The sequence below is a fragment of the Pteropus vampyrus genome, unplaced genomic scaffold, assembly GCF_000151845.1.
Source record: "Pteropus vampyrus isolate Shadow unplaced genomic scaffold, Pvam_2.0 Scaffold141, whole genome shotgun sequence".
Taxonomy (NCBI): domain Eukaryota; kingdom Metazoa; phylum Chordata; class Mammalia; order Chiroptera; family Pteropodidae; genus Pteropus; species Pteropus vampyrus.
The window spans coordinates 2,187,861-2,211,274 of record NW_011888922.1 but is presented as its reverse complement, the minus strand read 5'-3'; the positions used below and the strand labels follow the sequence as shown (position 1 = coordinate 2,211,274).

The window sequence follows — 23,414 nt, the reverse complement described above, 5'->3', positions numbered from 1 at the left end:
GCACCTAAAGCACTGTCCAGAACAGGAATTCAGGTATGGTGACTGGACTGACTTTTACAGTCAGTAGAGCTGCCCCATGACCAGAGAGTGAGTTTCTCATCTCCCTGACTGTAGAGGCATCCAAACAGTTTGGCCATGAGTGTAGTGGAGCTGCTTTGGAGATTTTTCAGTAGAGTTCAGCAGATAACCTTAAACAATCTGCCTACAATCTCATTTATGCCTAGTAAACTTTTTTTTCAGGGACAACGTGAAGCAGTGGTTCTCAACCACAGCTGTACATAAGAATCACGTATGAGCTCAAAAAGAAAAAAACACAAAACAACAAAAAACTAACCCATGAGCCCTACTCTTAGAATTCTGATTTAACTGGTGTAGATTGAGGCCTGTGCAGTACTTTTTAGTGCTTTCTTAGTAATTCTGAAGTGCAGTTAGGTGGAAAACCACTAATGTGGGCAGGCGATGCGGCGGGGGCACCAAAACAAAAAACCACTAAGTACAGCCAGCGCAGAATTATTTCTCTGTAGGTCTCATGATTTATAATAATTCCTGCTGGTAAGCTATACAGTTTCTTTCTCTACTGTCACCACAGGCAAATATTACCATCTTCAGGGCCTGATTCATCTTTATCTCTTCCAGGAAGCCTTCCCTGTCTGCACCAGGCTATTTTTCTGTCCTCTGACTGCCAATGCTTGCATTCCTACTTTTATTCATATCTCTTCTGCCCAGAACACCTCCTTTTCCCCTTATTCTTTGCTTGTATTCATTCTTTCGGATCTCACCATGCACCAGCATCTCCACAAAGCCTTTTTCCCTCAGCCTCCACCAGTCTCCAAATAAGTGCCTCTCCAGAGTATTTTTTAAAATATTTTTTAAAGTATATTTCAAATTTTTGATACTAGTCAAAATTTGGAATAACCCTGTACGTGAGGTAATTCTCCCTCTACCCTTCTAAGATCTTGACTAGAACCATGTATATGTATCTCGCTGAAACTGAGCATCCTAAGGACAGGAATTCTGACATATTTACCTTTGAAACACTAGCACATAGCATATGCAATAAGTAAACATTACTGCATGAATGGAAGAATGGACAGATAGATGGATAAATGGATAGTACTCTTTGTGGGGCTTAATAACAGAATGTCTAAACTGATTAGTGTCTCTACTTCATCTCTCATGTCTCGAATAGATGTCTCTAACTTGGAAAAAAATACTTAGTGACTGATTTTTCCTACCTATAAATTTTCACCAAGCTGACCTGCTCACAGCTTAAAAATGACTTGTTACAGTATGCTTATAGGCACAAAAAGACCGAGTCTTACCCTCACATTATAAGAATAGAAAGGGCCCTGTCATTTAGTGAATCCTTACTGGGTACCAGTTTCTGTCCCTCAGGTAGGGACTAAAGGGGTGCTAAAGTTATATGCTTCGACACAAAGTCAGTACGTAAGTTCCGTGGGGACCAAACATTGACAAACCTGGACCTTCACGGTGCTCTGAGGATCCTGCACATGTTCCAGGGTTGCATCGACATCCAGGGCCACCACCAATCCAGATGTAAACCGCAAAGGGTTGTCTGACTCGCCTGCCGGCTCAATAATGGTGGCTGAGGCTTTGTGGATCTGCGAGCAAGAAGAAAATACAATGATTCCAAAGGCAGGTCATCCCTGGGCAACAAAAGGGATCCTTGCCTTTTTGTCTCCTTATCTAATGGGTGGGCATGTGAGAGTCATTCACAGGACAGGCTCTAGCCCAGCTGCCCAAATAGCAAATGAAGATTACCAAGGTGAGCAGTTTTCGCTCTCTGGACAGACTTGCCCTAAAGGGATATGACACAGACCCTGACCTGCTCTGGAAGGGGGAGATGCAGGAAAGTACTCTGCCGCAGCATGGTCTGTAAAATTTTGACTACTTCTGCAGGTTTGGAAGTCATGAGTCGGGGCATAAGGTCAAGAAGTTTGTCCACAAAGCTGTCCTGCAGGTGGGGCAAATCAGCGATGAAACACCTGGAGAAGCAAACAGAAGCAAATGACTATGCATTCATTCACCACAGGCTAAGCCCCAAACATCTGCCAAGCCCCAAGACAGAAAAAGTGACTGAGATGCCAGGTACCTAGCTAATTACACCTTAAGGACATGATCATCATAATAGCCTTGTTTACTGAAAACCTATTATGTACCAGATATACTCTTAAATGTTTTACATCATCTTATTTAATCCTCCCAGAAATCCTATGTACTGTTAGAATTATTTTTCCCATATTGTAGACTCGTTAATTTAACTTAACAGATATGTCTTTAGGACTTACCAAGTGACAAGTACTATTCTAGGAACTGGGGACATAACAGTGAGCAAAAGAAATGGAAATGCCTATCTTAACAGAATTTATATTCAAGTGATAGGAACACTGAGACTTAAAATGATGTTGCATTGAGACTTTAAAAGTTAAGTAACTTATTCCCAGCTCTGACTGATTCCACAGTACTTCTACCTTGTGGAAGGGGATCGTCAAAAAATATTTCACTGAGGAGGTGACCTAAGTGTATAGGGACTCAGAGACTGAACTAAGAAAGAATGAGCAGCTCTAAACAGAAGAGGAACTTTGGTAATTCAGAGCTGTGACCTTTCCAAAAATCTCTTTAATGTAACTGTGCAAAAACAGACAACTTTAAAGAATTTAAAACCAAAAGTAAGGCATAAACTTAGTTCAGATTCGAAGCCAAGATCTTAAAGAGCCAAGGTAGACTATATCATTTGCTAGAGAGGAGCACCTATTGGTGAAGGGTGGTACTGCAACCCAGCCTTATAAAAGCTATCTATTCATTACCCAAATGGAATGAGAATAAGTATAGAGTCACATAAATCTCAGGTTTGGTAAAGTTCATGCGGGTTGGGAGAAGAGGTGGCGAAATGAAATTAATCGAGTGCTTTAAAATCCTATAAATGCCTTCTTCATGGTATTCTATTGATGGCATGCCACAGGTCTGGTCACTACCTGGACTCTCACTACTTCACCAAGCCTTCTGCTCATCTACTGCATCTGTTTCAACTGATTTGCTTCCTACATAACTCTGAGAAAGCAAATCATTTCCATAAAATAAAAGTTATGGAACAATCTTTTGTACATTAAGATCAGTGGTTTAAGAACAGACAAGTTGTGACTTTTCGACAAAAGAGTTCATGAGTTTTCCCATATAATACTTGTCTTTTTATGGCCCAGCTGAGTGCTGAATCCAAATGACTCTTGATGTTTTTAGTAGTCTGTTGCTGAATGTTTAGGTCTGAAGCTAAGGTTAAAGAAGGTTATACACCGCTAAAGAAAATACACAAATTAGGGTTCACTGTCAAAGATAATAGCGTGGATTCTTGGGTTAAATCAAGAATTCTTGCTTGTGATCACTCTTGTCATTCTAGAGTGCTACTCTCGGCATAACCAAAACTGAATAAGCTAGAAGAGTGATGAAATACTTACCTCTGAAAAAAGTCCACTTCCTGTAAAAATTTTTCACACATCCCAAATAAGGGGTCAACTCTATAAAAAAGAAGAAAAAAAGGAGCTTCTTTGTGAAATCTGCCAACTGAGGAGTGAGAACCAAAGTCTGAGAAACCTGAGCCTACATGAAACATGAGCACATTACACTATTAAAATTAACTCTCAGAGAAACAGAAGACTGCTAATGGACTTAGGGGAAGTATTTTTCAGGAACCCAAGACCTGATTAAAACTTCAGTGCCCATGAGGCTCAACAAACATGCAAAATTAAAGACTCATCACAGGCCACACTTGGCACCAAATTCATTCAGGATATAGAAAGGAACACGGCTTGCAGGCAGTGCAGTGTCACATTCCTCCTCTGAGAGAGTCCTTGCAGCAGTCCATTTAGCAGTCCACACAGCTGTCTGGGAGATCTGACTCTGTGGCTGACAGCTTGGATGTAAGGAGATGAGTGTGAAACGAGTGTGGAGACCATCCTCATGTTCCAAAGGTGCTAATATTTCTTGAAACAACCCCATAGGCATATATCCCAGCCTTCCTACAAGGGATATGCCCAGTTACAAGAACTGGCGCATTCAATAAAGTCCAAAGCTATGGTGCCTGCATCAGGTTGTTATAGTTCATTTATGGTTCCTTCTAGTCTACATGCAATTCTCGGAGATTTTTACCATAGCAGTGTTACCTAGTAATATAGTTGACACTATCAGGTTTCCAGGGAACAGACCTAGAAAGTTAACCAAAAGTCAAATTCTCATGCAGAAGGGCAATAGGTTTTGTTAGTAGTTTGTCCACAGACACAGACTATATTCTTTGCTCTCTATCTTGACTTCTTCAGCGTCATAGTACTTAACAGTACTTTATTTCAGTACAAACATACTGTATATGTAATCTAGGCAACATGTTGGGCTGATATAACTTATCACACAAGATATTTTTCCTTTTGATCTCTGTGCATTTTATTTCTTGTAATTTCTGCATAAAACTTCCAATTTATTTTCATTAATATATTACTCATTGGAGAAATAAAGTTCCAGTAAAGAAAAACAAATACTCTTTTCCTTACATAAAAGCATGTCAGAGAACGGTGTCAAGGTTTTTGATAACCTAGTTTAGTCTTTCTAATAAAATGAAAGCTATGTGAGAGTAGACTCTGTATTGTTCATCGTATACTTCCTGACATAATCAACTATTCAATAAATATTTGTTGAATGAAAGAATAAATGAGAAATGGCAAATGGAAACTTACTCTACAAGCAATTCAGTTAAATTGTTTTCCTAAACTGGTAGCACTTGAAGCTTTCTTAACTCTGATAAACTACCAGAGTGGAACAGAAATTTGATAGTGAGGTTAACCAACCAACAACTGTCTGGGGTGAGAGGGCTGGATGGAAGAACTCCAGCTGAGTGGGGGCTGAAAGGAAAGCAATTTGTCTAAGCAGCTTAGAGAGCTTCCAAGCAGTAAAATACAAAGAGATTTGAGAACTTTCCCCAAACCCCAAAACAGAGCAGGCAGCCTCACCTACATGCTACGTGAAGTAGAAATCTACCACTAAGAACCCCTACTCTTTCCTTGGTGTGAGGAAGGAAAGCAGTGGAAGAGTGAGGCCCACTAGGGAAAATCAAGCATTGACCTACAGCTGTGGGGGAAGCTTACACTAATTACCAATTGAAACTAGTCTAGACTTTCATTTATAAGTATGAAAAGACAATGGCAAATTACTGGATGTTATAAGGATAATCACGAGGAGATTGTAAAGGCAAGAAAGCAAAGAAACCTTTTAAAAATTTTTGAATGAGTAACCACTGTGAGATTTAAGAGGAGATTTGAAAGGCTACTGCATTGATAGAGCAAGAGAAAATGCTACAAAAAAGGTACAGGTACAGAGAAGAAAGCACACTTTGAAATAAACAGTAGTGTCCCCTTATCCACGGTTTCACTTTCTGTGGTTTCGGTTACCCGTCGTCAACCATAGTCTGAAAATATTAAATGGAAAATTCCAGAAGTAAACAATTTCTTAAGTTTCAAATTGTACACCATTCTCACTAGCATGATGAAATCTCACACTGTTCCACCTGGGACATGAATCACCCCTTTGTCCACCCCTGTATCCACACTACATATACCAACCACCTGTTTTTCACCTAGTGATCATCTTGGTTATCAGATTGACTGCTGAAGTATCACAGTGCTTGTGTTCAAGTAATTCTTATTTTACTTAATAGTGGCCTCAAAGCACAAGAGTAGTGATGCTGGCAATTAGGATATGCCAAAGAGAAGCCGTTAAGTGCTTCTTTTAAGTTGAAAAAAGAATGTATGTGGAGGAGAACACATAGTATACATAGAGTTCAATACTATCTGCAGTTTCAGGCACCCACTGGAGGTCCTGTAAGATATCTCCTGTGGATAAGAGGAAACTACTATAATAATAAAATGAAACAATCAAATACTAGAATGAAAAATGATGAAAACTGAAATGGTAAATTAAGAAAGCATATTGAAGAATTTACTCAGAATATAGCCAAAGAAAAAAAACTCTGAAATTATGAGAGAAAAGATAAGAAAAAATAGATCCAGAAGATAACAATATCTAGTATGAGAGACTGGACTGGATGGAAAAAGTAGTAATTAAAGAAATAATAGAGGGGGAAAAAAAAAAACTCATGTTCAAAACAGAGTTGAGACTTCAAAGTCTCAATGAAGGTCACTAAGACTATCAAAAGGAAACACATACCTAGACACATCCTGGTGAAATTTCTGAATTCTAAATAGAAAGAAAAGTTTACAGCTTTGAGCCAGTAAAAATAAGCTATTTATGAAAGAAAGAGAACCAGACTGACATCAAACATCCTAACTGCAACATTAAGTACTAAACAGCAACACAGTAATATTTACAGAGTTCTGAAAGAATTCCATTTATGTATGAGAGCAAAAGAAAGGCAGTTTCAGACATGTAAGGTCCCAAGGAGTATACTACTTATAAACTTATTCTGAAAAACAATTAGTAGAGAATGTGTTCCAGTCAAATAGTGAGTGAGAACAAGGAATTTTAAAAGGCAACTGTAGGATAAAAAGCACAGTAGTAAGCAAGTTGGAGCTAAATAATTTTTATAATATATGTATAAAGATTAATGCATATTTTAAGAAAGAATTCTTAAAATAAGAGATATATTATAAAAACATAAGCTGAAACTAAATTCCAAATTAAACAGTATGAGGCAACCAAATAAAAGCACACTAAAACTTTCATTTTGATCTGAGGTGATCTTGGTAGAAGTTATCATAAATTCCATTTAATTCTTTTATGATGATATAGTTCAATATATTGACTAAAAATATAAGACTAAAAGTATTATTTAGACACAACTAATATGAGCTTTTATCATGTGTTTACTCTGAATATGTCAGGCAATATTTTAAAAAATTTACATATAAGTATTATTATCTCGGTTTAACTTAAAAGGAACAAACTGAGGCATAGAAGGTTTAAGTAACATGTCCAAGGTCACTAAGTTTTGCAAATGGTGGAGTCAGTATCTGAATCTACGCAACAAGTCACCGCAGCCCTCTTAACTACTACATTCTGCCTCTCACTTGAATAGGTTAGAATTAGGGTACAGAACGTTTAAACCCCTGGAATAAGAAAGAAACAAAGAGAAAAACAGATCTAGCAAAAATCAAGAAAGAAAAAAAGCAGCAAGAATGCATACAAATGGAAAATATAAAATAATACAGCATGAAAAAAGACCAATGTATTAGAATCTTATTTAATGACATAAAAAATTAAATATTACTTTGTTGGATGAAATGAAAAAGAGACAGAACAGCAAAGTATATTATGATTTGATTTATGTTAATACACACACATTTATAATCTACCCCTATTTATCAGGCTTGGGAAAAATCTGTTGACCACTGTTCTAGAAAAGGTAGATTATCAGAGGACCTTCACTTAATCTGCAATATTTAAATTTTTACAGTAACAATATATAAACTGAAAAATACATCTACTTTCTTTAAATAAAAAAGTATAGATGCCAACACAAGCACCTATCTCTTCTCAGCAGTGACTGAGTAGTAGGGATGAAACATCTGTTAAATGAATGTATGGATATCACTAAGATAAAATTAATACCTGAGTTTATCAGGTCACTATCAAGATAAGTGAAAAAATAAATATTCAGAATGTCCTTTCTGATCTGTATTTTTCAGTGCTTAAACACCCACATTTATTTCTCTGTACCACTTTTAGGCTGACACAACTGCTGAATCAAGCATCAGATGTGTCTTTGATCTGGCAATGAGTTACATAAATACTGTACTATATCAAATCTATGATGCCATTATTCTTAAGATAATTTTTATTTTGTGAAACACCAAGAAACAGACCAAAAAACACTTTCAATCAAGCTGTGGCACACCATCAAAATTCCTGATTTCAGAGAAGTTAAAATAAAAAAATGTGGATTTTTGAAGTGATGAAATATGGCAATTCTCCTTATTAGAAAGTCTAACAGCTACCATTATAATGAACTCTTCCTATGTACCATGTACCATGCTGAGTGCTTTTACATGTTATTCAATTCATTCTTCATAGAAACCCCATGATTCAGATGCTGCTGTCATTCTTGTTTTATAGAGAAGGAAACAAAGCACAAGAGAAGTTTAAAAACCCATCCATAATCAAATAACTAGTAAGTGAAGAGGTCAGTATTTGAACAAGGTAGCCTCACTGTACAATACATTCTCTTAATTTGTCTTTACTGCCTGGGAGAGAGCTTACTAGTCCCTTCAAAAGAGAAAAAGTGGTTTCTGGTACTAAATTCTTAAATCTATCAAGGACCATACAAAATGTCCTTGTACCCAGATGAAGTCCTATGCTATGCTGTAGGCATAGCCACTGGAAGGTTTTTCCAGGGATCTAATCTAACCCAATATCTGAAAAAATTAATATTAATATCCCTTAGCCAATCTTTCCTAACTATCATTTTACTTATAAGTAACCTTGGTGAGATCTCTGAATGTCTTTGAAAAGACCATGCCACCCCTTTGGACCAGCTGCACATCTTACCCTCGAGTAGTTCGTGCTGTTACTATAAGTTGCAAGGCTTTGGCCTGCAGCCTCATGTGATGTATAATCACCACCTGCTTATTCTCCACACCACTGTACATGAACTCCATTTTATAGGTCTCTTCCATGATCTATAAGGAAAAGGTAATTAACAATCAGTGAAAATATCAAGTCTTCCTTGAGAGCAGTACAGAATTGTAGATGAAACTCGGAAATGAGTTTTTTTAAATGCCTATGCTTTAATTCTGAACTGATATTTTTTTAAGTGCCTATGTTGAGAGAAATTAATTTGAAAGAAATTTATTTTTAAGTGTTGAGAGAAATGTATAGTATATCTTACAAAAAGAGAATAAATTATTTTGTCAATCGAAAAACAAAGACTTTCTTCTTGTAATAAAATCATTTTAGTTGATGATGTGAAGATATGAAAGTTTAATCACTGACATAATTGTAAAGCACTGCTTGTTACCCTAAACCAAATTCACTGTGCTGTAGAAACAAATGAATATATGCTATGTATGGAAACTCAATCCCTGGGAAAAGTCTTCAAGAATATAACATCAAGAACTGTTAACCACCTGTTAGTCATCTAGACAGACTGTTCTACATGCCTCATCTGTAGAAGCGAGTTTGGGGAGGGAATAAGTGCAGAAAATAGAGTCTATGACCTCAGCTCAAGCCAAGTGCATCTTAAGCTCTTGCTCTATTCTATCCAAATCAGCTACTCCAACTAAATGATGCTTCTCTTCCCTTTCCTTTTTTTGTGCTTGTCTTCCTTTGAAGGCTTTGGGGTCAAAGAAATAACTCTAGGCTCTCCTACAACTGACAGTAAGACAAGTTACTTAATTACACAGTACTTCTGTTTCCCTATCTGTAAATAGGGAAGAAACAGTATCAACATTATAAAATCTAAAGGATTAAACGGGGCATGAAAAGAGCCTACCACAGTATCTGGCACAAAGGAATGGTAACTCTTTTCCTTTCTTTCTTCCAGACTATTGCTCCCTGATCCCCTCTCGTATAATATGGCCCACTTGGGGATTTGAGTCATGAAGTTCTACTGCCTAACAATAAGCCACATAGCAGGTCTGAGAGGGAGTTTAGATCAGATGAAAGATGAAGCAGAGCAGTGAAAAGAAAACAGACTTTGGGTATCAGAGGATCTGGGCTCAAATCCCTGACTCTACTACTTATAGCTCTATGAACTTAACTTTGCTGAACATTAATTGTTTCACCTGTAAAATGGGCTTAATACTTATTCCTACCTATGGGATTATTTATTGTGAAGGTTAATTAAAACAAACTTAAAATCATTTAGTGAGCTGTAATGTAGCAATCACAGTTACCATCATTAGCTTCCTACTGTGTCATAATCCCTCAGTCATATACAGACTCGCTATATGGAAGATTTGACTCAGAAGAGTTCACCAAATCCCAATCCCTAAGAATGAAGGAAAACTTGGGGTGGCTCCATAGTGTAGTGGTTAGCATGTCTGCTTTACACGCAGGAGGTCCTGGGTTCATGCCCCAGGTGGAGCCACGGACCATACCCCAGGTGCACCAGACCCCACAGGTACGCCAGAGCCCCAGAGTGCACACTGTGAGCATGTGGGAGGAGATGCCCCGCCTTCAGAGATCCAGCTCTTAAGGAGAAACGGCAACATCCATAGATCAGGTAGGGGCGGAAGTGGCGAGGGCGGAGGAATTAAAGAGCGGGAAAAAAAGAATGAAGGAAAACTGTTCAAAGCTAGAAAGAAATAAGCCCAAACAAAATAAAATGAAATACTACTTAATGAACTGAGGAAAAACATAAGGACGTTTTAACATTCAAGAGATGGTACAGGCTAAAAATATAAACAACCTGAAAATGAGTTCAGCTACATTTTCGGATGAAAGATTCATAATAGTATTTACTGGATTTTAGCATGTCTGAAATACAAACTGATAATATTTTAGAACACAAAAGAATCTTGGAAATCATCTAATTGAACTGCCATATTTTACAGAGGAAAAAATCCAAAACGTTAAGTAATCTGCTCTACACCACCAAGCAAATTAGAAGCAGACCCTAAAGCCAGTGCTGCGACCTCTAATTATGCTACTTCTCATATCACTAATTTCTGTCATCATAGGCAGAAACTGGGGAGGCCACAGCAGATACGTGGAGCCATATGAAGGCCTCTGGCTCTGACTTAGTTGAGACAATCACTGGACAGAGATCTATTGAGGAGAAAGTCTCAATAAGCTTACCTGTTTTGCTGCAGCTGAGGCCAAATCACTCTGCTTCAAATACAAAGGGGCAGCCACATTCCACAGCTTTTCCTGTAAGGCCTACGAAGACAAATCAGGAAAGAACAGAACACAGAGGTCACGAAGACTGGCATATTATGAGACTTACATGTTTGTTTTGCTTTGAAAATCTACCATAATCAGGACTTCCTCTCAGTCTTATTCTTTTAAGCCAATAAGCCCTACTTAGTATGGAAAGCCAGGAGACCAGTGGTTTTAGCTAAATGAACTCCTCCCCATTCAATCCAATTCCTGGCCCAAAGGTCCTATGTTTCAGACTAGAGCTTGCAAGCAGAGTGCAGGAGCCATGAAGCCCTTACCAGAATGTCAAGGCAAGCCAGCCCAAGGCTCTGGGCCCTCCTTGTTCTAAGAGTCAATGGACTACCCTGTCTAGACTCTTCTTTCTTGTCTGTGTTTTTCTTTTCTTTGCCCCACACTTACTATCCTTTGAACAGCCCTATCACCTTACTGGTATACCCAAACTAAAAGTCAAGAGCTTTCACAGATTCTACCCTCTCTCAATCTCTCTACATTCAAAAACTACTATTCAGAACCATAGGTTTCACCTTCTTTCTCTCTTCTCCAATCCAACTATATGGCCTCATCTCTCATCTCTTGTCTAAACCTCTGCTAAAGTCTCTAATTTTCACAGTCCTTCTTAATTATAGTCATAATCCAATGACATTACAGAAAACCTAGACTAACACTATCCAACAGAAATATAACAGAAGCCATGTATGTAATTTTACATTTTCTAGTAGCCATATTTTTAAAAGTAAAAAGAAATAGGTGAAATTAATTTTAACAACGGTTTATTTAACCCAGTATATCCAAGATACTACAATTTCATTATGCACTCAATATTTTAAAAATTACTGAGATAGTTTATATTCATTTTTTATACTAAGTCTAAACAATCCAGTGTGTATTTTGCACTTATAGCACATCTAAATTTAAATATTAATAGTCACATGTACCTGGTGACTTTATATCTAGACTATAGATATAAAAAATTATAAATCGCCCAAATCATACTATCTTAACAGTTATTATTTTTGAAAATTTCCTTCTAATTATTTCTCAAATGCATGTTTTTTATATATTGAAGCCAGAAAGCAGAAGTAATTTTATATACTTTTTGGGTACATAACCTTATACCGTATTTTGTGATGTTGTTTATATAGTTCTTCATAAAGATCATTACTGGCTACAGAATATACTGTGCAGTAGAGGTCTGCCACAATTGATTTAGCTCCTCCCTAATTATCAAACACCTGGCTGCCTCTGATTCTAAGCCTGGGTCCCTTGCCTACCCTGCCACTCCATGATACTTAGTAAACAACATAATTCTGTGTTTTTAGGAGTAATCTCTTCTCTTTTCCTACTACAGAAAAGTGGGTTCTTTTCAAAGGCCTTTTTGTATTCCCATAGAGGAGACAGAAAGCCAAGGAATAAAGAAAAAGACCAACAGCGGCATGGCACTCACTATGTATCAGACACCAGGCCAAGGGCTTTTACACACATTGCTTGTTACCGTCCTTATCTGGGTGATTATTAGCCCTGTTTCATAGAAGCTTGGAAAGCCAAACAATTTTGCAAAAGGGCACAAAGGAACTTTTGGGAGTAACAAAAATGTTCTATATCTTGACTATGGTAGTTACGTAGATATACATTTGAAAGAATCTATCTAGCAGAAGAAGAGCTCTTTAAATCCCAACCTGCTTCAGTGTACAAACCCACCTTCAGATGTATACACACACTTGTAAAACCATAAGCTCACACATCTTACAGAGAGAAATAATTTCTGACTCCTCCATTTATTCTGACTTTGAACAAATATGGTTAATCATTTTGAAGACTAATAACATTTGGAACTAAAGCCAACATAAAGTCTTATCAAGAAGGGCTCTCCTAAATCCTAAGCCTACATTTATAGCAGAACTACACTCTGATGCAGAAGCTGAAAGCTAGTGAACTAGTTTAATTGGTTTTAACTCAGCAAACTGAAACACCTTCTTGTGTACCAATTTTGTGTGTGTATATATATCATCTGACTACCTAGTATAAAATGCCATCAGATTGGCCCCTTTAACAGCAATGAAATCAACCTTTGTCTAATGTGACTCTAACAAAGTAAAATCAGCACTTTAAAAGAGAATAAACGTTCATACAAGTTCTTTGCTAATCAAATAATAAAAAAACAATCACAATCCTTGGGATTCTAAAGAAAATGATTACGTATCCAATTTGCTCTAATTATACAGTGATGAAACAATTCTCCCAAATCAAAAGAAATTCAAATTCCTTTATGAGTTAATAATTCTTAATTAGAGAGAAATATAATTATACCACGGAGTACACAATTTCTCCATTGCTATGTGGCTACAGAAGACCATATATTTTTCTACTTACGGCTTCAAACACTGCTGGATACGTTAAAGTGCATTCTTAGCATCACAATTATGAACATAATGGATCCAAACCAACCTTAATGAGAAGAAGCTGACACCGAAGGTAGGTAGCAGAGAAGTCGGCTACCCCTGCCAATTCAGACTGAAGTTCTCCAAGTCTTTGCAGATCCCTGTAGTAAATAAAACCCCAAGCCAAAGAGAGGATAAAGATAACATCAGTAAAAAAAATCATATCAGAGCACCAATGCTGAAGTGGTTATAATGAAAGTAGTTCACTCACACTTTGAAAGCAGCTTAATTGATACAATTCTTTTGGAAAGTAAAACTGTACTATGTTATAAAAGTCATACATATGGTCAAATATTTTGATCAGTAGTTTTATGCTGAGAAGTCATTCTAAGGAAAATAGTCAAAAAAATGAAATGCTTGATGCCCCATAAATATTCACTGTATGGACTATGATAGTAAATCTTAAATATTCAAAGGTAGGAAAATTGTTAAAATTACTTTATATCTAGTCAATGGAATATTTTATAGCCATTAAAATATAAAATAATAATAAAGTGGATGATCTCAACCATGTAAAACTATATATAGGAGAAAAATATAGCAAAGTAGTTTTCTGGATAGTTATTAGGGTACTTTTTAGTGCCTTCTCCCAGTTATGCTTTATTTTTCAAATATTTTAAACAATGGACAACTATTTTTTGTACCATCAGAAAAAATTTTTTAAGATGTTGTGGTGAACTTTGTTGGCTGCCTACCCAGTTATCCACTCTCCACTCTTTCTTACTAATTGAATCCTGATTTTGTTCAAGGGAAAGTGTCCCCACACCCAATTCCACACAGAGTTTAATTGGACTAAGCCAATTAGTACATGTTATTTCTCTGGTTATGTGACCTAAGTTGGCTTTATTAGTCCTAATGGAAGGACTCATATTCCATGCTTGAAGCAGGTCTGATGGTATCTCTTAATGTCTGCCTGTCTGTCTCTCCATATTTATGTCTTTATGTCTCTCTCTCTATGTCTCACTAGTCTGAATAAGATTGCTTTTAGCCCTGATTGCCTGGCAGCCACAATTAACTCTAAAAGAAAAAAGCCTTGGGATAAAGCAAATGCTGAGGACAAGAAAAATCTTTAGAGACTGAAACCTGGTCTTTAATTATATAAATGAATTACTTGAGCATATCATGTTTAGAACTGCCTCCAATTTCTATTCATGAGAAAATAAACAGCTATTGTAAGCTAGTTTGAGATAAGGTTTTCTGATATCTGCAATTAAAAGCATCCTAAATGGATAACAGGTATAGACAAAGTGATTACAACCAAATAAAACATATCTGCCTAAGGACAAGAAAATAGATAAATAGAAAATAGACACAGATAAAATAGTTGTGCCTGGGGGCTAGAATTACTAATTTAAAATTTTTAATTTTTTGAATAGATAATACAGAGCTATAGAATTATACTATTAAGGTATAGAATTTAAGATACTAAAGGATATATATATATAATTAAATTAGTCTACTTTCCTATACCTGTGCACTGCTAACCAATACAGCCTTTCCAGAGGAACCACCATTACTAGTTTCTTTTGTATTCTTCTGGAGATATGCTATACATCTATAAAAAGTATTGTTTTTTTTTTTCTTTCTTCTTGTCTTTTGGGGAGGGAGGGTGTATGTGTGAGACCTAACAATCTCTCTCAGAAAAACTTCATAGAAAGTTGTCTTGTTTTTAATGGAAGCATCAGAATGTCATACAGAGGTGATAATTGTGGGAAACCTGAAGATTTGGGTCATGAGAGAAATTAACTGTTTCAGGGATGGCCTAATATATTAGGTTTCACAGTAGCTGTACAAAACTGTCCATTGGACTAAGCCCCTTCCCTATAATCTCTGGCAACTTTGATAGCTAATGCTGCCTAAGAACCTTATTATACCAGGAAGGAAGTGCCCTAGAAAGAGGTACAGAGTGAATTATTCCTAAAATGATTGAAGAAATTGGGGTCTGTAGCTTATATGTCATCTCTTATGAGTTTGGGTAGCTTGAGCTGGTCCTAGAGAGCCTGCATGTATGTGGGAATCCAGCACAATAAAAAGATCCTGTAACTAGCTAGTCACACCTGTGAAGTGCTATCTTGATGGCCAGCTGGTCTCTCCCTTTCACATCTCTGATGTCTCTTTTGAAAAAGCCCCAAATCATTCTACTCCTGAACCATTTCTTCTCCAGGAAGATTCTATCTCCTGTTACAATTACAGAGAACACTGACCAGCTGACTATACATTAGCTGACTGCTTGCAGCCTAGTGCTAAGTTACAGTACTCTGGCACTATAGCAATTGTTCTGAATTGCACAGAACAAGATGCAACACAGCCAGCCATGGGAAATCTGAACGACTGTACAAATAAAAATGGAAACTTGATAGACACAAAATGCTGTGTCCCAGTGTTTCCTGTCTGAACCTCTTTATTCCCAAAATCCTCAAGAAGCCAGTTTAGACATCCCTCAGGAGACTATGAACTCTTTAATGAAAAAGGTTACAAAGAGCACCTTCTATGTGCACTATTCTGGGGGTACTAGGTGTTTCCGTACTTGAGCTCATTTAATCCTTACAATGTGAACTACAATTAATCTCATTTTGCTTTGGATGAAACTAAAGATCAAAGTTTAGGTGGCTTGCCCAAGGTCACAGAATTTACTAAGTGGCAAAAATAAACCATGAACTCAGGTCTGTCTGACTCTGAAAGTCTTTTTTTTAATGTACCAGATCATACTGCATTTCATTTGTTTATTTGCTATGAAACTCTTTTCATATATTTATGAACTACATCACATATAGATGAGACCAAAACTGATTTAAAATCATATATATTAAGCCACATTTCTACAGATTTGATCTAGCAGGGCAAAAGAGCTCTCCCAGGAACATGCAGTTTAGCAATCCTTAGTTCACATGATGGCAACATGTATGTAGTATTTTAAAAATATTATAAGAATGCAAGTTTACATATATTGCAGTTTAAAAAAAAAGTTTACACAATAAGCTGTATTTGTTCATTTTAAAATCATTGTCTAAAGATAGTCAAAAAGACTCTGGGTGTGTACATCAAATGTTATTTATGACTAAACATTTCTTTCAATCTCTAAATATCATATTTACAATTAGTGTCTCTTAGTAGTTTAGGTAAAATAATGAGGAACGTTAGAAAATGCCAAATGAGTACAGAATCATGATGACTTTTCAAAAGCTATCTTCATTCTTGCACCCAGATGATTACAAATTACAAACATTTTATTTCCACCTCTTTAGTTACTGGACTAGTTCCCAGGCCACAAAACAGGCACTATTCCTTAGGGACATTAAATGATGCACAGCAAAAGAAGGATTCTAAAGAATTTAACCAAGAAATCTCACGTTCTTCAGGGTTGGTGTTTAAAAAAATTCCCATAAGAAAAGAAGTGCATTTCTTTTGATTCTAGATAAATGAAGTCCTATTTGTTTCAAAATAAGCTGTTTCATTACAAAAGAACAATTCTCTATTACAGAACACTTCTGAAGTGATGTGATTTCTAAAACAATAATGTGTATTACCAGGAACAGCATCTTAAGAATTACACGAAAAATACAAACTCTGAAAAATCAGTTCATTATTTGAAACAGTAGATAAGCAACTGCTGCGTTCTTTAAAAGACGATCCCTTTCCACCACCAATGAATTTACACATAATTACATTCATAAAGTCTGGAATGGATTTACTTACAAACTATTAAGAGCATTTCTAGTGTGTCAAATGAGCCAAAATTAGATTTAATTTTTAAAGCAAAATTTCATAAAGGTCCAACTATTATCTATGTAACTGATATTCTTAAAATCTTTCCACATATTATGGTAACCTTTACGAAAGTGTTATGAGCTTCATAGTTCGATTTACAGATGAGGGATCATGATCATGAACCTAAGAAGTGATAAAATTAAAACTAAGACTTGAATCAAGTCTTTTGGATTTTAAATCTCCTTATAGTACATGTTTCATGTCATACAAACTGTTAACCAGAAATAGGGCAGTGTGACCAGATGGAAAGGCTAGATGTTTTAATCCAGAATTTTACTGTTCCTGATCCTTGATACGCACTTCCTTCTGCACTTGAATTTCTATTCATTCTTCAGGTCATTGCTTAGTCATGATCCAAGAAGTGTTAGGTGTCCCCTTCTATTCTCCTACAAGTAAGTTCTCCTGTACTTATTGTACTGTAGCATGAAAAGCACAATACTTCATTTCTTGTTTACCTAGCTAATTCCCCAACCAGGCTGTAATATCCCTTGCAGCAGAGACTATGTATTGTTTACTATCATGTCGCTTTGACTAGCACGATGCCTGGCATATGATGGATACTCAAAAAACATAACGAATGAACCCCAGCTCCCTCACTCATTGTAAAAATGGGGTAATTCTCAAGTGATTCTTTTTAAATTAAATGAAATAATGTACATAAAGCACTTAGAAGAATGGGTACATTGTGGGCACTTGATAGAGAGCAGTTCTTGTTATGATCGAAGCAGCAGAGCCATACAAACATCAAATCTATACATTGGGAAGTGAGGTATGACCAGAAAAAAATGCCATGTACAAAAATCTTAAAAGTTCATTCCTGGTTAAGACATCATAACTAGGGTTTTCAACAAATATTTACTGAGTTCCTATAAAGCACCCAAGGTACAGTGGTAAAGACAAAGTAATTATGTCAAGTTCTAGAAACAAACAAGCAAACAAATCATCTCCCATGGCCTTCACTGAACTAAAGTAGACTTTCTATAGGTGAGATCTTGGTTGGGTAAAATGGCTGCTTGGATTAAAACAAAAGGCAATGTGTATAACAGTGAAGTTTGTTTTAAACTAGTACTAACAAGTAAATGACCAGAGTCCTAATCAAAGAAACTTCTGTATGAAACTCTAACATTTCACTTCTGAACAATGGAAAATTTAAGTTCTAAGAACCCCAGTGGTCATCTCATCTACACTTGACAAAGAATCTCCTTCACAATGGCATATCACAGGGCATCAATTTTAGAGTCAAACAAAGCTAGATTTAAATCTGGTTCTGCAACTTCCTAACAAACTATTTCACTTCCCAAAATTTTCATTTCTTCCCTGTGAAATGGTAACAATATCTATCTGCAATGTTTGTAAAACATAATAGGTCATCAATAACTACAGTAACATCTGCTCTCCTTTCCAGACCTTTCACCATCCTGGCCACTCTCTTCAGAATGCACACAGTTAGAAACATAGTGCCCAGGACTAACCACAGCACTACAACAGTGGTCTGACCAGCTTGAAACCCAGCAAGACTATCACCTCACAAAACTCAGATCATGAAGGTCACTCAAACCAAAGGCCACTTAGTGAGCACCTACTTAAAGCCTAGTCAGTACTGCAGCTGATGACCAAACTGGCTTTCTTCTGTGCATTTTGTATTAGCCTTAGTCCCAACAGGATTTTTAAAAAAGACTGTTAAGGACAAAACCTAAATGTTTATTTAGGTGGGGCTGAGTCAGGAAGTGGAGCTTATTTTCCTGTGCTCAGGGCCAACAATTTCAGATTCTAAAATTAATCACTTTAATGAGGGACGAGAAAAAGATAAAAATGTGATTGAGGTATCACTTCAGGGTCAGCAAACTTTTTCTGTAAAAGGTCAGATAGTAAATATTTTAGGCTTTGCAGGCCATGTGGTCTCTGTGGCAACCACTGAACTCTGCCATTATAGCATGAAAGCAGCTATAGACAATACCTAAATAAATGAGTATAGTTGTGTTTTAATCAAACCTTATTTACAGACAGATACTGCCCTTGCTAAAGACAAATGGGTTTCAATTTTTTTCATATCACTCAAGATGATATGCCACATTCTAATAAGGTGTGGCAGAGTCTGCTGGTTGTTCCCCAACATCTTCTCCTTCCTTCTGAGCAACAGTCACCAAATGTTAACTAAGCACTGGTCATCCAGCATAAAGACTACTTTTCCTAGCTCCTTGTATCATATGGCCATGTGACTTAAGTTCTAGTCAATGGGATGCAAGTAAAATTAAAAATACAACTTTAGGGAAGTGTCTTTAAAAGGGAGGGAGGGGAGTGGTGGAAATGATGCCCTTCTCCTGCTCTTCCCATTTTCCTGTAGGAATACAGAAAGGATTGGTAGGTTTGGATCTTTAGGCCAAGGCCGCCTGATGCAGAAGATGGAGAAACAAGAGAGAAATAGCCTAGGCCCCTGATGACCATCTCAGCTCTGTCCTGCCTATGAGAAAGAATTAACCTTTCCTCCTGTCTAAACCACTGTTACTTTGCCTTTTCTGTCACTCATCCTAAGTGATGTATGAGGAAAGAAAAATTAAAAACAGCTTCCTTGTAGCTCTTTCTAGTTTTGTACTAACCATTAATCTGGCCATGAACCCAAATAGTTTTTCTTTGTAATATCCTCAAACCACAATCTAATTCAAATATAAACAGATCATAAAACCATGTGTGAGCACAGGCCTACAAAGTCAGAAAAAGTTGCCTATGACCAGCACTGGAAATCAAAATAGTCAAGTTGAGCATACCAACAATATTAATTATTAAAGGACAGGGTTAATCATCTCACCTGATGGTAAACTCTAGCAGCTCCTGGGTTCCCTGAGGGTCTAGGTGCTGAAGACTGTACACCCTTTCAAGGCTCTGCTGCAGGAACTGATGAGAAGGATCCTCATGAGGCATGATATTGGGGGAAACAGCTGATGACACTAGTTTTCTACCTGGTAACTAAGCAAACATAGTGGGGTCATGGTGCCATCAGATTTCTGTGGCTCAGCTTTTAATAACACGAAGAAACCAGGAAAAAAAATGTGAACCAAACAAAGTAAAGGGAAAAAAAGCTAGGTGATTCAGTAAAAATCCTTTTCCTCCTTCCCCAGCTTCATTGAGAGAAAAAGAAAGAGAGAAAATGAACATAGTCTACCCAAAATAGCGCAAGCTGCAAGGAAAAGAGAATGGTTTAATATTTTCTATTGCTAACTGAAATAAATGGGCTAATCACAGAAATAGGACTAAAAATTAATCTGTTGTCACATTTATTTTTAAACTTTATTTGATCTTTCACTTCATAGAAGAGTGGTGATTTATTCCCCAAAAAAGTTTATATAACATGCTATAAATTTTTTATATGATAATCATAATTTTTGTTGTTAATATTAAAAGTAGTTACCTTTCAAGAAAGAGATGAGGAGGGGAGAACAAAGAGGAGTTTGCTTTTAATTTTATATCTTCTATATGTAAACTTTCTAACCATGTACATATGTTATTCTAAATAGTTATTTAGAGTAACCAAAGGAGGGATAAGATAATACAAAGAGCTTAAGAAAAGTGACTGCACACAGTTAGCATTCAGTAAGTATTTGCTATTACCAGTATATTTCATTTAAAAATTTCTTATTTCTCTAGGTTTTAAAAATAATAAAGGTTATATTATTAAAAATAAACTTGTTAAAATAAATAAATAAATAAACCTCTTGAGAATTACGGCTTTATGTAATTGTAAAAATATATCATGGTCTAATCTTTGGTCTAAAATATATTGTTCTAGATTCCTTTTTTCTTGCTTAACATAGCATAACAACTCAGGGACATTTAAAAATGAATCTTCTTAAAAGGTAAGAAGTGAAAGCACAGCCCAAGAGAGATAAAGAATGAATGAATGAGTTTTCAGAGAATATACAGTCTGCTTGCTGCTATTTAACAACCACAAATGACCAAAAATCAAAAACCTGAAACAAAGGCAAAAGATGTTTTCAACATACTCTCAAGGCAGGAACAAGATGAGAAAGGCTGTCCCTGAGGTAGGCATAGTGCCTGAAGGTATGATCTGAGAACAATGCAGGCATTGTTGGACAGGTTTTCGCAGCATTGAAGATAAGAACCAAAACTGCAATGTCTGATGGATGAATGGGTTAAGTAAACGTGGAGGTATAAAAGGTTGAAGTTGGCCAGAATCTGGTGCCTCCACTTCCTGCCCCCAAAATTGCCATTAAATAACTATAATTTTCTAACAAAGAAATGCAAATTCAAACAGAGATAGATTACCCCATTCCAAATTGCCCCAATTACCCCTCCAAATACCAAAGATTTTTTAAAAATAATGCTTGATGTTGCTGAAAATACTAACAAAAATTTTTGGCACATTGGCTACTAAAGCATATACTGGCACAATCCCTTTAGATAATTTTGTAGTAGACAGTAAGAGTCTTATGAATGTTGACTAATTCCACACCTCAAAATCTATTCTAATAATCAAACAGCATGAATCTTTTATAATAAACCTTAATGTCAAAACCAAGAGAATGACTATACAACTTGTGTTTCATCTACTTGATGGAGCATTATACACATTAAAAATTATAAAGAATTAATAATATTATATCTGTCACAAGTGTAAAAAGCAGGCTCTAAAATATAAAGAAGAGGGTGGTGGCTCCACAGTGTAGTTGGTTAGCATGTCTGCTTTACATGCAGAAGGTCCTGGGTTCACGCCCCAGGGGGAGCCACGGACCATAACCCGGTGTGCCAGGCCCCGGGTGCACCAGGCCCCCCACCCCGAGTGTGCTGGGGGTGCCAGGCCCCAGGGGCACCTGGCCTCAGGTACACACTACGTGTGGGAGGAGACGCCCTGCCTTCGGAGATCCAGTTCTTAAGGGGAAATGGCAACATCCATAGGTCAAGGGTGGAAGGCGGCGGGGAGGCAGGGAGGAATTAAAGAGGGGAAAAAAATATATATATACAAAGAAGATATGATAGCACCTATTATCAAATTTTTCTTGATGAAATAAACTATGTTAATAACAGCGAAATCCCAACCCCGAGCTTTTAAAAAATAGAGAAAACACCAAAATATTAACAGTTGATTACTTTGGCTAGTAGGACTTTGGGTATTAAATATGAAGTTTCTTCTACTTTTTTGAATTTTTTTCTTATGTATATTAATTTTATAACAGAGGGAAAATCAGAAACTAAAAGATAAAAATAAGTTCTAATCTCTATATGCACCCATATGGCAGAGCATGCAGTATGCCTACCCAATATCTATTCTACCCTTTTTCCTTACTAATAGAAAACTGATTTTATTCATATCCTCTAACTTCCTGCCTAGAACCTGAACCTGAGGATTGGAGCACTAGTAACAACCTTGGATAACTGAAAACAGCAGAACAAAAAAACAGAAGAAGCTTAGATCATCATCAGAAGAAGCGCGAATTAATGTGCAGCAGCTGTAATAGCACCGACTGCTTATCCCCAACTTTTTTTATGTTGGAGAAAAATAAATATCATAATTTGTTTAACCTATATTTGGGGGCAATCTCTGTTACTCACATCCAAACATAGTTCCTAAATAACACAATCCTCCAACTACCCAGAATAATATCTTAATATAATAAACTTCTAAAATGTTTAATGATTTTTTTCTAATGTGAAAGGACCTTCAGATTTAGCACCTCTTCAATGTCATGAAATCCAGAACATCTAGCATACAAGCCCCTCTCTGAAGAGCTAAATTTCAAACAGCTATAGTATTACAACTTTAGAGGTAAGGTCTGGGATATGCCTTTCTTAAAAGTAAATAGTCAGACATTGGCTAGTATATCAATTACATGGATCTTTTAAAAAATTCTCCAAACACACTGTGAAAATAAACAGAATTAAGAGAGAATACAATGGTCATCTTATTTGCTGATCCCTGTGTCTCAGTAAATACTCCCTAAACCTCAGGAACATTTGTGATAGAGCAAAGAGAACCATGGGAGACTATGAATACACTGATGTAAATGTATTCATTCCCATTACCAGAAAACAATCCAATTACACAGCATGCTGCCCATGGCTATCACACACCCATTGATCCTTTATCAGAGGCAAAGTAATCATGCAGCCTAGGTTGGCCCTATTCTCTCTTTCTGGCTGCAGATCAAGTTAAACATGGGATAAGACATAGGGAAAAGTTCACAGACTTTAAAACCAAAGATGACTGGCTTTGAATCCCAGATTTGCTGCTTGGAGAGTTATTTAGCCTCTCTAAATCCTAGTTTTCTCATTTATAAACTGGGAATAATACCTCGTTCC

General features: G+C 36.6%; 1 protein-coding gene and 1 long non-coding RNA gene across 3 annotated transcripts in view; one reads left to right on the top strand and one right to left on the bottom strand.

Annotated features, from left to right (window-relative positions):
* The window catches only part of INTS4 (integrator complex subunit 4), an 85,482-nt gene that overhangs the window by 5,656 nt on the left and 56,412 nt on the right, over positions 1 to 23,414 (bottom strand). For both annotated transcript variants that reach the window (XM_011368370.2, XM_011368371.2), the window contains 8 exons: positions 21,101 to 21,234; positions 19,909 to 20,066; positions 13,342 to 13,435; positions 10,816 to 10,896; positions 8,566 to 8,696; positions 3,474 to 3,533; positions 1,847 to 2,006; positions 1,479 to 1,622 (listed from right to left, as the gene is read on the bottom strand). In XM_011368370.2, coding sequence (XP_011366672.1) covers positions 1,479 to 1,622; positions 1,847 to 2,006; positions 3,474 to 3,533; positions 8,566 to 8,696; positions 10,816 to 10,896; positions 13,342 to 13,435; positions 19,909 to 20,066; positions 21,101 to 21,234 — 962 coding nt within the window. The remainder of the gene's footprint in view (positions 1 to 1,478; positions 1,623 to 1,846; positions 2,007 to 3,473; positions 3,534 to 8,565; positions 8,697 to 10,815; positions 10,897 to 13,341; positions 13,436 to 19,908; positions 20,067 to 21,100; positions 21,235 to 23,414) is intronic.
* LOC111744803 lies at positions 1,990 to 22,640 on the top strand. Its single transcript, XR_002782342.1, has 2 exons — positions 1,990 to 2,109; positions 22,447 to 22,640. It is a non-coding gene; the product is annotated as an uncharacterized LOC111744803 (long non-coding RNA).